The sequence below is a fragment of the Mirounga angustirostris genome, unplaced genomic scaffold (assembly GCF_029215605.1).
Source record: "Mirounga angustirostris isolate CCGP_5_RB_7025 unplaced genomic scaffold, mMirAng1.0.hap1 SCAF_4, whole genome shotgun sequence".
NCBI classification, from domain to species: Eukaryota; Metazoa; Chordata; class Mammalia; order Carnivora; family Phocidae; genus Mirounga; species Mirounga angustirostris.
The window spans coordinates 82009562-82027598 of NW_026991712.1; the positions used below are offsets into that span (position 1 = coordinate 82009562).

The 18037-nt window shown below is 38.4% G+C and overlaps 1 protein-coding gene across 4 annotated transcripts in view; it reads left to right on the plus strand.

The window, feature by feature from the left end:
* Positions 1-18037, plus strand: part of PRKDC (protein kinase, DNA-activated, catalytic subunit) — a 244993-nt gene that overhangs the window by 47670 nt on the left and 179286 nt on the right. For all 4 annotated transcript variants that reach the window (XM_064588357.1, XM_064588358.1, XM_064588359.1 and 1 more), the window contains 2 exons: positions 420-527; positions 11024-11250. In XM_064588357.1, coding sequence (XP_064444427.1) covers positions 420-527; positions 11024-11250 — 335 coding nt within the window. The remainder of the gene's footprint in view (positions 1-419; positions 528-11023; positions 11251-18037) is intronic.

The window sequence follows — 18037 nt, forward strand, 5'->3', positions numbered from 1 at the left end:
CCCTGAGATCATGACCTGAGCTGATATCAAGAGTTGGATGCTTAACCGACTGAGCCACCCAGGCACCTGGTCAGTATTTGCTTTTTAGTTGAATAATGATAATGTCTCTGATCCAGAATACCTTATATGCATGTTTAGGATCAAATTAATGAAGATAAATATTTTTAAGAAACAAACAATATCTGCCTCCATAATTGAAGAACAATAAGTTTTAGTATGCATATTTTTCTCTGCTGGACTCAGGAAACAGCGAAGAAGAGCTAGAAAGAACATGTTCATCATTGAATTTTAACTAGAAAAGGAAACTAATAAAACCATTGTATTATTACTTAATTTTTCCTGTCATTTAGACAGAACTCTTTCCAATATTAAATTACTTTACCATAAAGAAAATAAACTCTAATGGTATTGTTCTTCAGGTGACAAGGCAACTATATGAGCCCCTAGTTATGCAACTGATTCACTGGTTCACAAACAATAAGAAATTTGAAAGTCAGGATACTGTCGCCTTACTAGAAACGATATTGGTAAGTAATGGTTGATTCTTTTCCTGTTATTTGCATTTATCTGTGTTTAGAACTTTAAGAAAAATTACCTGTCAAGATATCAAAATGTAGCTTGTAGCTAGGTCATATTGTCTTTTTCTTTTGTTTTAGAGAATTTGTGAAATGACATTTTAACCGACAGGATGCCATAGTTATTTACTGAAGTGTTACTTTTAAATATCTACAAGCAGTGGGCACATTTTTTAAGATTTACTTATTTGAGAGAAAGAGAGAGAGAGCACACACAAGTGGGGGAAGGGGCAAAGGGAGAGAATCCTCAAGCAGACTCCCTGCTGAGTGCAGAGCCTGACATGGGCCTCGATCCCATGACCCATGAGATCATGACCTGAGCCAAAACTAAGAGTTAGATGCTCAACCGACTGAGCCACCCAGGTGCCCCTGCACATTTTGTTGTTGTTATTTTGTCCTCTTTTTTGGGAGAGTGGTTGTAAATTGACAGACTTCATTATGTTAAGGCTCTGTGTGTGTGTGTGTGTGTGTGTGTAGAGTAGGAGGAGTGAATAAGAATGTGCTTAGACTTTTCATCAGTTGCAATACCCTCTTTTTAAAAAAAAAAAATCTATAGTACAATAATTAAGAGTAAAAGGAATTTTTTGAGCTTATCCAGTTTTCTCCTGCATTCAGATTCGACAACTAAAGAGCCCTAGAAAGAGTATCCATTTCTGTAGAACTATCCTGAGACTGTAAAGTAGAATCATTAAGATTTGATCACTAGTTCATTGAAGGCAGAAGCAGGGAGGTCAGCTAAAGCCTTAGTGTCTTTTGACACTGATTTTATTATAATTTTCTGAGTTTTTGCAAATGAGTTTACATTGGATTCCTTTAAATGTCATCATATTTGCTTTTACCTGTTTTTTCATCCAATAATTTGGTTTTGTCATATATTGACTTTGGAATCAGAAGCTCCAGTTAAGTGGATAGCAAGTTCATCCAAACAGACTTCTTTTAATTCCATGTTTTTGTAAACTGATTCCAATTTGAATGTGTGTGTCACTTTCTGTTAACTTTGAGAGGAGCCAGAGGAAATGAGGAATTTGACATTGGGCATCTGGACAGAGGAAATAAAGGCAGTAGGTGCTTGGTGTGTTTGTGAGGATTTCGGCTGTTGTGTTTTGCTTGCATGGGAGCATATTGTGAGGCAGGCTGGGAAGACATGTCAGGCAGAGCAGCAGAACATTGCATGTAGGGCAACCACATGCTCCAGTTTTCCCAAGACAGTCCTGATTATACTGGTTGTGTATGTGTCTCTCTTCATTCTCAGAGTTACCCTAGTTGGATGCCATGTTGTGGGCAGTGGGAGTTACTGAACATTTTAAATTAGGATGGTGACATGGTATCTGTGGTTTAATTCCCTGCAGTGTCTACCAGTGAGTCTTGCCTATAATAAATACATTTAATTAAATTTAACTTGCGGCTTATTTTCATTCAGATGAATTTATTCTAATGTTTCTATTCTGAAGTTTCTGTCTAAGCTGTTTCTCTTGCCCTCTTGATCCTTGAAGGGGCTTAAGTAAGGGTTTCAGAAAGAAATCAGATAAGATCATGATAATGTAAAGTGAGATAGTTGAGGAAAGGAAAGATAAAGGAGGAAATGTGAAGTTGGTACAGCGCTTGAGTGAAAGCATGTCTATAGGTTTCCCAGGAAGAATTGCTAATTCCCTAATGTTACCACATGCTTTATTTACCACTGCTCTGAGAAGCAGTAAGTATCACCTCTTCACATTTCCACAGTTAATTGCTTCTTGAATTCGAAATAGCACTGTAATCAGAGATTTTGCATGTAGCAAATAACTGGGATGTTAGGTAGAAGAACTCCCTTATTTCAGTGTTCAGTATAGTTTTTCAAGTTAAACCTTTCCTACACAGATCTAAGAGGGAATTAGGTCTAGAATGAAACAAAAACATTCAAATTTCCTTCTTTGCATTTTTTTTCAGATACTTAAAAATGGCGCCTCTAGGAGACTGCTTTTATGGAAACTTATATTTTCAGAACCACATTTCCATGTGATTTTTCTTTTTTTTTTTTTGTTTCTGTATTTCTTTTTTTTTTTATTAACATATTATTTGTTATGGGGTACAGGACTGTGATTCATGGGTCTTACACAATTCATAGCGCTCACCATAGGACATACCCTCCCCAATGTCCATCACCCAGCCACCCCATAACTCCCACCCCCCTCCACTCCACCAACCCTCAGTTTGTTTGCTGAGATTAAAAGTCTCTTATGGTTTGTCTCCCTCTCTGGTTTCATCTTGTTTCATTTTTCCCTCCCTTCCCCTATGGTCCTCTGTCTTGTTTCTCAAATTCCTCATATCAGTGAGATCATATGATATTTGTCTTTCTCTGATTGACTTATTTCACTTAGCATAATACCCTCTAGTTCCCTCCACATTGTTGCAAATGGCAAGATTTCATTTTTTTGGATGGCTGCATAATATTCCATTGTGTGTGTGTGTGTGTGTATATATATATATATATATATATATATATACACCACATCATCTTTTTTTTTTTTTTTAATTTTTTTAAAGATTTTATTTATTTATTTGAGAGAGAGAGAACACCTGAGAGGGGATAGGGTCAGAGGACGAAGCAGACTCCCTGCTGAGCAGGGAGCCTGATGTGGGACTTGATCCCGGGACTCCAGGATCATGACCTGAGCCGAAGGCAGTCGCTTAACCAACTGAGCCACCCAGGCGCCCTATACCACATCATCTTTATCCATTCATCTGTTGATGGACATCTTGGCTCTTACCATAGTTTGGCTATCGTGGACATTATTGCTACAAACATTGGGGTGCATGTGCCCCTTCAGATCACTACATTTGTATCTTTGGGAAATATCCAGTTGTGCAGTTGCTGGGTCATAGGGTAGTTCTATTTACAACATCTGGAGGAACCTCCATACTGTTTTCCAGAGTGGCTGCACCAGCTTGCATTCCTACCAACAGTGTAGGAGGGTTCACCTTTCTCTGCATCCTCGCCAACATCTGTTGTTTCCTGACTTGTTAATTTTAGCCATTCTGACTGGTGTGAGATGGTATCTCATTGAGGTTTTTTGATTTGTATTTCTCTGATGCCAAGTGATGTTGAGCACTTTTTCATGTGTCTGTTGGCCATTTGGATATCTTCTTTGGAAAAATGTCTGTTCATGTCTTCTAGCCATTTCTTGATTGGATTATTTGTTCTTTGGGTGTTCAGTTTAATTAAGTTCTTTATAGACTTTGGATACTAGCCCTTTATCTGATATGTCATTTAAAAATATCTTCTCCCATTCCATAGGTTGTCTTTGGGTTTTGTTGACTGTTTCCTTTGCTGTGCAAAAAGCTTTTTATCTTGATGAAGTCCCAATAGTTCCTTTTTCCCCTTGCTTCCCTTGCCTTTGGCGATGTGTCTAGGAAGAAGTTGCTGTGGCTGAGGTCAAAGAGGTTGCTGCCTGTGTTCTCCTCTAGGATTTTGATGGATTCCTGTCTCACATTTAAGTCTTTCAACCATTTTGAGTCTATTTTTGTGTGTGGTGTAAGGAAGTGGTCCAGTTTCATTCTTCTACATGTGGCTGTCCAATTTTCCCAACACCATTTGTTGAAGAGACTGTCTTTTTTCCATTGGACATTCTTTCCTGCTTTGTTGAAGATTAGTTGACCATAGAGTTGAGGGTCCATTTCTGGGCTCTTTTCTTTTCCACTGATCTGTGTGTCTGTTTTTGTGCCAGTACCATACTGTCTTGATGATGACAGCTTTGTAATAGAGCTTGAAGTCCGGAATTGTGATGCCCTCAGCTTTGCTTTTCTTTTTCAACATTCCTCTGGCTACTTGGGGTCTTTTCCGGTTCCATACAAATTTTAGGATTATTTGTTCCAGCTCTGTGAAAAATATCCATGGTATTTTGATAGGGATTGCATTGAATGTGTAGATTGTTCTAGGTAGCATAGACATTTTCACAATATTTGTTCTTCCAATCCATGAGCATGGAACGTTTGTCCATTTCATTATGTCTTCCTCAGTTTCTTTCATGAGTATTCTATAGTTTTCTGAGTACAGATTTTTGCCTCTTTGGTTAGATTTATTCTTAGGTATCGTATGGTTTTGGGTGCAACTGTAAATGGGATGGACTCCTTAATTTCTCTTTCTTCTGTCTTGTTGGTGGTGTATAGGAATGCCACTGATTTCTGTGCATTGATTTTATCTCCTGCCACTTTAATGAATTGCTATATGAGTTCTAGCAGTTTTGGGGTGGAGCCTTTGGATTTTCCACATAAAGTATCATATCATCTGCAAAGAGTGAGAGTTTCACTTCTTCTTTACCGATTCGGATGCCTTTTATTTCTTTTTGTTGTCTGATTGCTGAGGCTAGGACTTCTAGTACTATGTTGAATAGCATGATGAGAGTGGACATCCCTGCCGTGTTCCTGACCTTAGGGGAAGAGCTCTCAGTTTTTCCCCATTGAGAATGATATTTGCTCTGGGTTTTTCATAGATGGCTTTTATGATATTGAGGTATGTACTATCTATCTAAACCCTCTGAAGAGTTTTGATCAAGAAAGGATGCTGTACTTTGTCAAATGCTTTTTCTGCATCTATTGAGAGGATCATGTGGTTCTTATTCTTTCTTTTATTAATGTTCTGATTTGCGGATGTTGAACCAACCTTGCAGCCCAGGGATAAATCCCACTTGGTCGTGGTGAATAATCCTTTTAATGTACTATTGGATCCTATTGGCTAGTATTTTGGTGAGAATTTTTGCATCCATGTTCATCAAGGATATTGGTGATCAGGCAAAAAAAAAATGTGATCAGGCAGGAGACTAGAACAAAGCCATACACTAGCCATAATTCTCCTTTTTGATGGGGTCTTTGTCTGGTTTTGGGATCAAGGTAATGCTGGTCTCGTAAAATGAATTTAGAAGTTTTCCTTCCATTTGTATTTTTTGGAACAGTTTCAGAAGAATAGGTATTAATTCTTCTTTAAATGTTTGGTAGAATTCTCCTGGGAAACCATCTGGCCTTGGGCTCTTGATTGTTGGAGATTTTTTTTTTTTTAAGATTTTTATTCATTTGAGACACAGAGATACACAGAGAGAGAGCATGAGCAGGGGGGAGAGGCAGAGAGAGAGGGAGAAGCAGGCTCCCCGCTGAACCAGGAGCCAGATGCAGGGCTCAATCCTAGGACCCTGGGATCACAACCTGAGCCGAAGGCAGATGCTTTACCATCTGAGCCACCCAGGTGCCCCATGTTGGGAGATTTTTGATTACTGCTTCAATTTCCTTACTGGTTATGGGTCTGTTCAGGTTTTCTGTTTCTTCCTGGTTCAGTTTTGGTAGTTTATAAATCTCTAGGAATGCATCCATTTCTTCCAGATTATCTAATTTGCTGGCATATAGTTGCTCATAATATGTTCTTATAATTATTTGTATTTCTTTGGTATTGGTTGTGATCTCTCCTCTTTCATTCATGATTTTTTTTTATTTGGGTCATTTTTGTTTTCTTTTTTTTTTTTTTAATTTTATTTATTTATTTGAGAGAGTGAGAATCAGAGAGAGAGAGACTATATGAGAGGGGGGAGGGTTAGAGGAAGAAGCAGGCTCCTTGCCGAGCAGGGAGCCCGATGTTCTTTGGGTGTTCAGTTTAATTAAGTTCTTTATAGACTTTGGATACTAGCCCTCGATCCAGGGACTCCAGGATCATGACCTGAGCTGAAGGCAGTTGCTTAACCAACTGAGCTACCCAGGCGCCCCCATTTCTGTTTTCTTTTTGATAAGTCTGGCCAGGGGTTTATCAATCTTATTAATTCTTTCAAAGAACCAGCTCCTAGTTTTGTTGATCTGTTCTACGTTCCTCTGGTTTCTATTTCATTGATTTCTGCTCTGAAATTTATTATTTCTTGTGCTCTGCTTGGTTTAGGCTTTATTTGCTGTTCTTTCTTCAGCTCCTTTAGGTGTAGGGTTAGGTTGTGTATTTGAGACTTTTTTTGTTTCTTGAGAAAGGCTTGTATTGCTATATACTTTCCTCTTAGAACTGCCTTTGCTGCATCCCAACAATTTTGAAAGTTTTGTTTTCATTTTCATTTGTTTCCATGATTTTTTTTAATTCTTTAATTTCCTGGTTGACCCATTCATTCTTTAGTAGGATGCTCTTTAGCTTCCATGGATTTGAGTTCTTTCCAACTTTCCTCTTGTGATTGAGTTCTAGTTTCAAAGTATTATGGTCTGAAGATATGCAGGGAATGATCCCAGTCTTTTGGTACCAGTTGAGACCTGATTTGTGACCTAGGATGTGATCTATTCTGGAGAATGTTCCATGAGCACTAGAGAAGAATGTGTATTCTGTTGCTCTGGAGTGAAATGTTTTGAATATATCTGTGAAGTCCATTTGGTCCAGTGTGTCATTTAAAACCTTTATTTCTTTGTTGATCTTTTCCTTAGAAGATCTGTCCATTTCACTGAGGAGGGTGTTAAAGTCCCCTACTATTACTGTATTATTGTTGATGTGTTTCTTTGATTTTGTTCTTAATTGGCTTATATAATTGGCTGCTCCCATGTTAGGGGCATAGATACTTAAAACTATTAGATCTTCTTGTTGGATAGACCCTTTAAGTATGATACAGTGCCTTCCTCATCTCTTATCGTAGTCTTTGGTTAAAAATTTAATTTGTCTGATATAAGGATTGCCACTCCAGCTTTCTTTTGATGTCCATGAGCATGGGAAATGGTTTTCCACCCCCTCACTTTAAATCTTGAGGTGTCTTTGAATCTAAATTGAGTCTCTTGCAGACAGCATATCGATGGGTCTTCCTTTTTAATCCAATCTCATACCCTGTGTCTTTTGATTGAGGCATTTAGCCCGTTTACATTCAGGGTAACTATTGAAAGATATGAGTTTAGTGCTATTGTATTGCCTGTAAGGTGACTGTTACTGTATATTGTCTCTGTTCCTTTCCGGTCTCTGTTACTTTTAGGCTCTCTCTTTGCTTAGAGGACCCTTTTCAGTATTTCTTGTATGGCTGGTTTTGTGTTTGCAAATTCCTTTAGTTTTTGTTTGTCCTGGAAGCTTTTTATCTCTCCTTCTATTTCCAATGACAGCCTAGCTGGATATAGTATTCTTGGCTGCATATTTTTCTCGTTTAGTGCTCTGAATATATCATGCCAGTCCTTCCTGGCCTGCCAGGTCTCTGTGGATAGGTCAGCTGCCAATCTAATGTTTCTACCATTATAGGTTATAGAGCTCTTGTCCCGAGCTGCTTTCAGGATTTTCTCTTTGTCTCTGAGACTTGCAAGTTTTACTATTAGATGTCGAGGTGTTGACCTATTTTTATTGATTTTGAGGGGGGTTCTCTGTGCCTCCTGGATTTTGATGCCTGTTTCCTTCCCCAAATTAGGGAACATTTGCTCCAATATACCTTCTGCCCCTCTCTCTCTTTCTCCTTCTTCTGGGATCCCAATTATTCTAATATTGTTTCATCTTATGGTATCACTTATCTCTCAAATTCTGCCCTCATGATCCAGTAGTTGTTTCTCTCTCTTTTTCTCACCTTCTTTATTCTCCATCATTTGGCCTTCTCTATTACTAATTCTCTCTTCTGCCTCATTTATCCTAGCTGGTAAAGTCTCCATTTTTGATAGCATCTCATTAATAGCCTTTTTGATTTTGACTTGGTTAGATTTTAGTTCTTTTATTTCTCCAGAAAGGGTTTCTTTAATAACTTCCATGCTTCATTCAAGCCCAGCTAGTATCTTTAAAATCATCATTCTGAACTCTAGGTCTGACATCGTAGTAATGTCCGTATTGAGTAGGTCCCTGGCAGTTGGTACTGCTTCTTGTTCTTTTTTTTTTTGAGGTGATTTTTTCTATCTTGTCATTTTGTCCAGATAAGAATAGATGAATGAGAGAACAAAATACTAAAAGAGTAACAATGACCCCAGAAAAATATGCACTAAACAAATCAGAAGAGACCCAAAACCAGGGTTAAAGAAAGGAAAAAAAAGGGAAAGAAAAAAAAAAAGAATATGATCAGGCTGGTGAATAGAACAGAGCCACACACTAGATTTTGGGTGTATTTTGGTCTATTAGAATAAACTGCCTCCCCCCAAAAAAAAGAAAGAATAAAGTGCCTCCCCAAACTTTAAAGAATAAAACACTTATGTATATCCAAAAATAAGAGTAAATACATTGAACTGATGGAATATGACTGTAAAGATGAAAATTAAAGATTTTTAAAAAGGAATTGATAAGAAGTTGGTTGAAAAAAGAAAGAAGAAAAATTTAAAAAAAAATGTGATCAGGCAGGAGACTAGAACAAAGCCATACACTAGAGATTTAGGGTATATTTTGGTCTGTGAGAGGAAACTGTATCCCAAAATTTTAAAGAAAGAGAAACATGTATATATATATATATATATATATATATATACACAAAAGATAAGGTTAAATACAATGAAGGGATAGAATATGGTTGTAAAAAGGAAAATTAAAAAAGATTTTTAAAAAGGAATTGGGGGCGCCTAGGTGGCTCAGTCGTTAAGCGTCTGCCTTCGGCTCAGGTCATGATCCCAGGGTCCTGGGATCGAGCCCCACATCGGGCTCCCTGCTCGGCGGGAAGCCTGCTTCTCCCTCTCCCACTCCATCTGCTTGTGTTCCTGCTCTCGCTATCTCTCTGTGAAATAAATAAAATCTTTAAAAAAATAAAAATAAAAAGGAATTGATAAGTTGTTGGTTGAAAATGAAAGAAACATTTTTTAAATAAAGAAAATTTAAAAAATTAATATGGAAGACTAAAGAATCATGGGAAAAACGCCATGATTTCTATGTGCTGTATTCCCCTAGCTCTGGAGTTTTGCAGTTCTCATTGATTGTTAAACTTGGTCTTGGCTGGATGTTTTTGCTGATCTTCGGCAGGAGGGGCCTGTTGCCATGGTTCCCAAATGTCTTTGCCCGAGGCTGAATTGCCCTGCCCTTCCCAGGCGGACTAAGTAATCTGCTCAGGTTTGCTCTCCGGAGCTTTTATTCCCTGAAAGCTTTCTCTACAGCTTTGGACGACGAGAGTGAAAATGGCAGTCTCCCGATCTCTGGTGCTGGAGGAGCTGAGAATTTGGGGACCCACTCCTCAGTGTGGCCTCAGAGAAAAGCAGTCAATCACTCCCGTCTCCCCAGTCTCCAGCTGCACTCGTGCTCACCCAGCCTGTGACCGAGCGTTTCTATCTCTGGCACACGACCCAGTGTGGAGTCTCCAAACCCAGCAGATCCCTGCAGTGCGCTCCCGCGCCGCTCCTCCCAGGGGAGGAAGGGGAGTCTCCCCAGATCTGCTGCTTGTTGGGTCCCACTGCTCGACTGTGCCGTGGATCATGGTTTATGGCAACTCTGAGCTGAGAGCCCACTCCTCGGCTCCGTCTGTGCAGCCGGTTTCCCTGCTCTGATACCTGGGAGTTCTGCCACACTCAGGCACCCCTGGTCTTCCTGTGACCCCGAGGGTCCTGAGACCACACTGTCCCAGCAAGGGTTCCACCCCCCGCTTAGCCACTGGAGTCATGTCCCTCAGCAGAGCCGACTTCTTTAAGTTCCGATTTTGTGCCCCGCTGCTCTATCACTTGCTGGTAGCGGCTGATGGAGGCTCCCTCCCCCCGCCATTTATCTTCCCAAATATCGCCTCGGATTCACTTCTCCGCACATCCTACCTTCCATAAAGTGGTCATTTTTCTGTTCAGATAGTTGCTGCTATTCTTCAATCTCATGTTGAGTTTGTAGGTGTTCAGAATGCTTTGATACCTATCTAGCTGAATTCCTGGGACCAGACGAAATTTAGGTCTCCTCCTCCACCACCATCTTGCTTCTCCCCCATGATTTTTCTTTATGTAGCATTACAGTTCTCTTGGAACCCAGAAGGATCTTATTTTCTTTAACCTCAATAAAGCATCTCAAATACTGTTATAAAGTAAAATCACCAGAGAAACTTTTAGGATATAGCCATTGGGTTTCTTCAGGGAAAGGAAGAAATTTTGTTACTACGTAATTAAAATAGTCTTTCTTTTTTTCATGGATTTTTCAGTTTCTTAGTTTTTTGTTTGTTTTATGTTTTGTTTTTTAAAGATTTCATTTATTTGGCAGAGAGGGAGAGAGCAAGCAGAAGCAGGGGGAGCAGCAGACGGGAGAAGCAGGCTCCTCGCTGAGCAGGGAGCCCGATGTGGGGCTTGATCCCAGGACTCTGGGATCGTAACCTGAGCTGAAGGCAGCCACTCAGCTGACTGAGCCACCCAGGCGTCCCGTTTCTTAATTTTTTGGAAAGAAAGTGTTTTCATTATGTCAAAAGGACATTGTTATTAGAGTTTAGTTTCTAAACCGTCTGATTGGTTTTACTTGTGCTTATTTTTTCTTGAATAGTGCTCTAAATTAATTTTCACAACATGTTGTAGTTATACTCAGAAAAGACCAGGGTGTTCAGTTGACATCTTATGTTTTGTTTTAGGATGGAATTGTAGACCCTGTTGACAGTACTTTAAGAGATTTTTGTGGTCGGTGTATTCGTGAATTCCTCAAATGGTCCATTAAGCAGACAACACCGCAGCAGCAGGAAAAAAGTCCAGTAAACACCAAATCGCTTTTCAAGCGACTGTACAGCTTTGCCCTTCACCCTAATGCTTTCAAGAGGCTAGGAGCATCACTTGCCTTTAATAATATCTATAGGGAATTCAGGTAAGTAAGCCATATGACAGGGAAGAATATAAAATAAGTTCTTGAAATTTTTAGTAGTGATTGTGAAAAGTGCTGTTTATGTATCCATGTATTCATATATCAGGCATTTAGTTAACTATTATGTGTCAGATGCTGTGCTATTTTCTGGGGATTAAAAAATGAATTAAAATACAGTTCGCATTCAGGAAGCTCAGAAACTACTGAGAAATACGTACAAACATAATACCACAGCAGTCTTTTAAATGCAACAGAGGACATAATCTTTGGAGCACAGAAGAGGAGTATCTAAGCCAGCTTGAGTAGGTTAAAGAAGTCTTCCTGTAGTGTTTATACTTAGATGAAGCTTAAAGGATAAATAAATCAGCCAAAGCATTTCAGATCAAAGAAATGGGGTAGAGATAAAAAATAGGATGTTATATAAGGAGATGAAGACATTTTATTTTCCTTGACTGTGGAGTTGGAAGTTTGAAAGGGAGCATAGTGAGACTGGCCTGCAGCTTTTGTTTGTATTGTTAAAAAACAGGTTACTTCTAGTGACAACAAGTTCCTGGAGTTTTGGGAGAAGAGAGCTGCATGTTTAAATTTCTTCCTAAAATCCACCTGCCCATAGCTATATGGAGAGTAGATCTGAGTGATATAAGACAGGGCCAGGACACCAGTGAAGGGGTTGTTTCAGAAATCAAAAAAAAAAAAAAAAAGAATCATTAGTCCCTGACCTAAGGTTTTAGTAGTGTTTGTTCATTCATTTATTGTTACTTATTAAGAATATTATGTGCCAAGCACTGTGCCAAATGCTGATGATAAACAGATACAACCATTCATGAGGATTACATTTTAAAAAAGAGATAGATAATAATTAATTACATAGATAATTGTAAAACTTGTTGCTGAAATCAGTTCTTTTAAGTAGTAGTAGATGATTACAAGTAATCTTATAATGAGGAACCTGACTTTGTTTGGTCCAGATAGTTCTCTCATGAAATGACAGTTATGATAAAGAAGAAGGAACAATTGTAAAAGTAAGATAGATGATAGAGAAGGATGGATGGATGGATAGGAAACTGTGTATGTGTATATGTGTACATGTGCACATTTATATGAAAATTGACTAAAGTTTGAAGCCACTATGTTATTTTTTTTTAGCTTTTTAAAATTGTGAAACTTATATGTACAGAAGAGTGTTTAAAACATATGTATGAATCTGTCACAATTTTCAGATGACACAGTATTATATAGAGAAAACCCTAAAGACTTCACCAAAAAACTATTAGAACTAATAAATGAATTCAGTAAAGTTGTAGGACACAAAATCTATATATACAAATCTGTTGCATTTCTATACTTTAATAACCAAATATCAGGCTGTGAAATTAAGAAAACAATCCCACTCATAATCACATCAAAAAGAATAAAATATCTAGGAATGAATTTAACCAAGGAGATGAAAGACCTATACATTAAAAACCATAAGACATTGGTGAAAGCAACTGAAGAATCAGTGGAAAGATAAACCATGCTCATGTATTGGAAGGATTTATATTGTTAAAATGTCCATATTCCTCAAAGCAATCAACATATTCAGTGCAATCCGTATCAAAATTCTAATGGCATTTTTCATAGAAACGAAACAATCCTAAAATTTGTGTGGAACAACAAAATACATTGAAGAGCCAAAGCAATCTTGAGAACGAAGAACAAAGTTGGAGGCATCATGCACCCTGATTTCAAACTATACTACAAAAGCTGTAGTAATCAAAACAGTGTGGTATTGGCATAAAACAGGTTAATGGAACAAAATAGCCTAGAAATAAACTCAGGCAAACATGGTCAATTAATTTTTGACCCAGGAGTGAAGAATAAACAGTGGAAAAAGGACAGTCTCTTCACTACATGCTGGTGTTCGGAGAACTGGACAGCCACATGCAAAAGAATGAAACTAAACTCTAGTATCTTACACCATGCACAAAAATTAACTCAAAATGGATTAAGGACTTGAATGTAAGACCTGAGAAGCCATAAAATTCCTGGAAGAAAACATAGGTGGTATGCTGTTTGACATCAGTTTTGGCAATGATGTTTTGGTTCTAACTCTAAAAGCAAAGGCAACAAAAGCAAAAATAAATATGTGGGACTGTATCAACTAAAAGCTCCTGCATGGCACAGGAAACCATCAATAAAATGAAAAGGTGACAAAAGGTGATCAATATCACTAGTCATCAGGGAAATGCAAATCAAAACCACAAGGAGATATCACCTCATGCCTGTTAGAATGGCTACTATGAAAAAGACAAGAAATGACAAATGTTGGCAAGGATGTAGAAAAAGGGGAACCCTTGTGCACTGCTGATAGGAATGCAAATTGACAGACCCACTATGGAAAATAGTATGGAGGTTCCTCAATAATTAAAAATAGAAGTACCATATGATCCAACAATTCCACTTTTGGGTATTTATCCAAAGGAAATGAAACATTCAAAAAGATGTATGCACCCCCACGATTATTGCAGCATTATTTAAAATAGCCAAGATATGGAATGTGTCCATCAGTGGATGGATGGATAAAGAAAATGTGGTATATGTATACAACGGAGTATTATTCAGCTGTGAAAAAAAATGAAATCATGCCATCTGTGAAAACATGGATGGACCTTGACAGCATTATGTTAAGTAAAATAAGTCAGAGAAAGACAAATACCTATGGTCTTACTTATTTGTGAAATCTTAAAAAAAAAAAAAAAAAAGACAAAATTCAAAGATACAGAGAAGAGAGAGATTGGTGGTTGCCACGGGCTGGGAAGAGAGGTAGGCAAAATGGGTGACTGGTCAAAAGGTACAAACTTCCAATTATGAAATAAATAAGTCAGGAATGTACAGACATTCCTCATTTTATTGTGCTTCATTTTTTAAAAAAGATTTTATTTATTTATTTGAGAGAGGGTGAGCGAGAGAAGATGGGGGGGCAGAGGGAGAAGCAGACTCCCTGCTGAGCAAGGAGCCCGATGCGGGACTTGATACCGGAACTCTGGGATCATGACCTGAGCCGAAGGCAGGTGCTTAACCGTCTGAGCCACCAAGCATCCCTTATTGTGCTTCATTTTATTGCTCTTCACAGATACTGCATTTTTTACAAATTGACTTTGAGTAGGCACTACTTTTCCAACATTTACTCACTTTGTATCTCTAAGTCATGTTTTGGTAATTCTTAAATTATTTCAAACTTTTTCATTATTCCTGTATTTGGTGTGGTGATCTCTGATGGTGATCTTTGATATAACTATTGTAATTGTTTTGGGGTGCCATGAACTGCTCCCAAATAAAACAATGGCCTTAATTGATAAATGTGTGTGTTTTGACTGCTCCACCAACTGGCTGTTCCCCTATCTCTTTCCCTCTCCTCGTGCCCCCCTATTCCCTGAGACACAACAGTTTTGAAATTAGGCCAATTAATAACCCTACAATGGCCTCTAAGTTTTAAAGTGAAAGGAAGAGTTGCACATCTCTCAATTTAAATCAGAAACTAGAAATGATTAAGCTTAGTTCAGAAGGCATATCAAAAGTCGAGATAGGCCAAAAGCTAGGCCTCTTACACCAGTTAGACAAGTAGTGAATGCCAAGGAGAAGTTCTTGAAGGAAATAAAGCTGACACTCCAGTGAACACATGGATGAAAAGGATGTGAAACAGACTTATTGCTGATATGAAGAAAGTTGTAGTGGTCTGGATAGAAGATCAGACCAGCCATAAAACTCCCTTAAGCCAAAGCCTCATCCAGAGCAAGGCCCTAACTCTCTTTAGTTCTATGCAGTGAGAAGGTAAGGAAGCTGCAGAAGAAGAGTCTGAAGCTAGCAGAGGATCCATGAGGTTTAAGGAAAGAAGCTGTCTTCATAACATTAAAGTGCAGGATGAAGCAGCAGGTGTTGATATAGAAGCTGCAACAGGTTATCTAGAAGATCTAGCTAAGATAATTAATGAAGGTGCCTACAGTAAGCAACAGATTTTCAGTGTAGATGAAACAGCCTTCTACTGGAAGAATAATCCATCTAGTACTTTCATAGCTAGAGAGAAGTCAGTGCCTTGCTTCAGAGCTTCAAAGGACAGGCTGACTCTCCTGTTAGAGGCTAATATAGCTGGTGACTAAGTTAGAGCCAGTTCTGATTTACCATTCCGAAAATCCTAGGGCCCTTCAGAATTATGCTAAATTTACTCTGCCTGTACTCTCTAAGTGGAACAACAAAGCCTGGATGATAGCCATCTGTTTACAACCTGGTTTACTGAATATTTGAAGCCCACTGTTGAGAATTGCTCAGAAACAAAGATTCCTTTCAAAATATTACTGCTCAGTGACAATGCACCTGGTCACCCAAAAGCTCTGATGGAGAGATATCATGAGATTATTTGTTTTCATGCCTGCTAACACAATATCTGTTCTGCAGTTAATGGATCAAAGAGTAATTTTGACTTTCAAGTCTTATTATTTAAAACATACATTTCGTAACGCTATAGATGCCATAGAGAGTAATTCCTTTGATGAATCTGGCAAAGTAAATTGAAAACCTGGAAAGCATTAACCATTCTAAATGCCATTAATTACATTCATGATTCATGGCAAGAGGTCAAAACATCAACATTCACAGCGGTTTGGAAGAAGTTGATTCTAACCTCATGGATGACTTTGAAGTCAAGGTTTAAGACTTCGATGGAGGGAGTAACTGCAAATGTGGTGAAAAGAGCAAGAGAGCCAGAATCAGAAGTGAAGCCTGAAGGTGTGACTGAATTGCTGCAATCTCATGACAAAACTTTAATGGATGAGGAATTGCTTCTTATGGATGAGCAAAGAAAGTGGTTTCTTGAAACGGGATCTACTTGTGTTGAAGATTATGTGAAGATTGTTGAAATGACGATAAAGGATTTAGAATACTGTATAAACTTAGTTGATAAAGCAGTGGCAGGGTTTGAGAGGATTGATTTCATTTTGAAAGAGACTCTGCTGTGGGTGAAATGCTACCAAATAGCATCACATGCTTTAGAGAAATTGGGTCTGGAAGGAAGAGTTGATCTATGCAGCAAACTTCTCTGTTGCCTTATCTGAAGAAATTGTCACAGCCGCCCAACCTTGAGCAGCCACAAACCTGATTAGTCAACACCAGCCATCAACATCGAGGCAAGACCCTCCACCAGCAAAATGATAGTGACTTGCTGAAAGCTCAGAAGATGGTTAGCATTTTTTAGCAATAAAGTATTTTTAATTAAGGTATGTACATTTTTAGACATAATACTGTTGTGCACTTAATATACAGTACAGTGTAAACATAACTTTTGTATGCCCTGGGAAACCAAAAAATTCACTTCACTCCCTTTTTTGAGATAATTGCTTTATTTTGGTCACCTGGAACCAAACTCGTAAGATCTCTGAGGTGTGCCTATACAGTACAGTATGGTGACCATAGTTAATAATACTGTATTGCATATTTAAAAGTTGCTAGGACAGTTGATTTTAAATGTTCACATCACAAGGAAAAAAATTTTGTAACTGTATGGTGATCCATGTTAACTAGACTTACTGTGGTGATCATATTGTAACATATACAAATGCAGAGTTATGTTGTACTCCTGAAATTAATATAATGTTATATGTCAAGTACGCCTCAGGTTAAAAAAAAAACTCTGTAAAGTTTCTTGAATGATAATAAAACAAGTTTTTGTATACTCACCCCCTCGGTTAAGAAATGGAGTATTTTCAGTATTTCAGACCTTCCTCTGCTCTGAACTAATCATTCTTTCTTTACATTACTTATTCCCTTGTTTGTGTTTGTTTCATTTTGTATGTATATACCCTAAATGATATACTTTTGGATTTTGGAAAGCAGTAAAAGTCAGTGTTTTCGCTGTTAGGTGAAGTATCCTGGGATATTCTGTTCAGTGGAGACTGGTTTCAGCTTCCATGAAAGATTACAGAAGCGCATTCCAAGGAATTAGAGTGACAAGGTTCATGTTAGTTTTGGGAAGCAGAGCTCTCCAGAATGGTGTGAAGTAGACTACAACTGACATCTGGGAGAAATACTGTCTGGGAGTGTGGACTGCCCTTTAAATTCTGCATCTCAGTTCCCATTGGTCCACCCCCATGTGTCAGGAGCATGTCAAAGCAGAATTCTCTTGTGGGATAAAGGAGGACTGTCAGCTGCTCCAGATTGAACATGGACAGGAGAAGAACTTTACCTGATCGTGGTAGGCCAGATTAAGAGGAATTTAGGCTTTCTTCTTTATAGGTTGAAAAATCCATACGGTGGTGTTTTGGTGGAGACAGCTTTAACAAGTCTCTTTTTTGGATCCTTGCTCACCTGTCAAGTCTGGGTCTCCTTGCCTCTCCTCTTGGATGTCCTCTGTACTTCCTCCCTGTGTTTGATCTTTTGTTTCCTTTTCCTCTCTTGTCTTCCTTTTTGGATACTATTGATTTGTTGGATCACATTCGAAGTGGCTTTTTGAGAAAAGGTGCATGAGTGATAAATTTTTTGAGGTCTTGCATGTTGAATACTATAGATACAAGTTCTCTTTTTTCCTTTCTGCGTGCTAATGAACTGTTTTGTACACCTTTCTTTGGAAGCACAGTTTTAGGGCATCATTTTGTCATGTCATTTCTCTAATTACCTATTTTAGTTGGTGTTGATACATAAGCTAAAAACTATTATGCTCAGCCTGGCCTTTCAAGACCCCCCCCACCCCAACTTTTGCAATCTCATCACAAACTGCTCTTCCAAGTGAACCTTTTCTTCTAGCTTTGCCAGTTTGCTT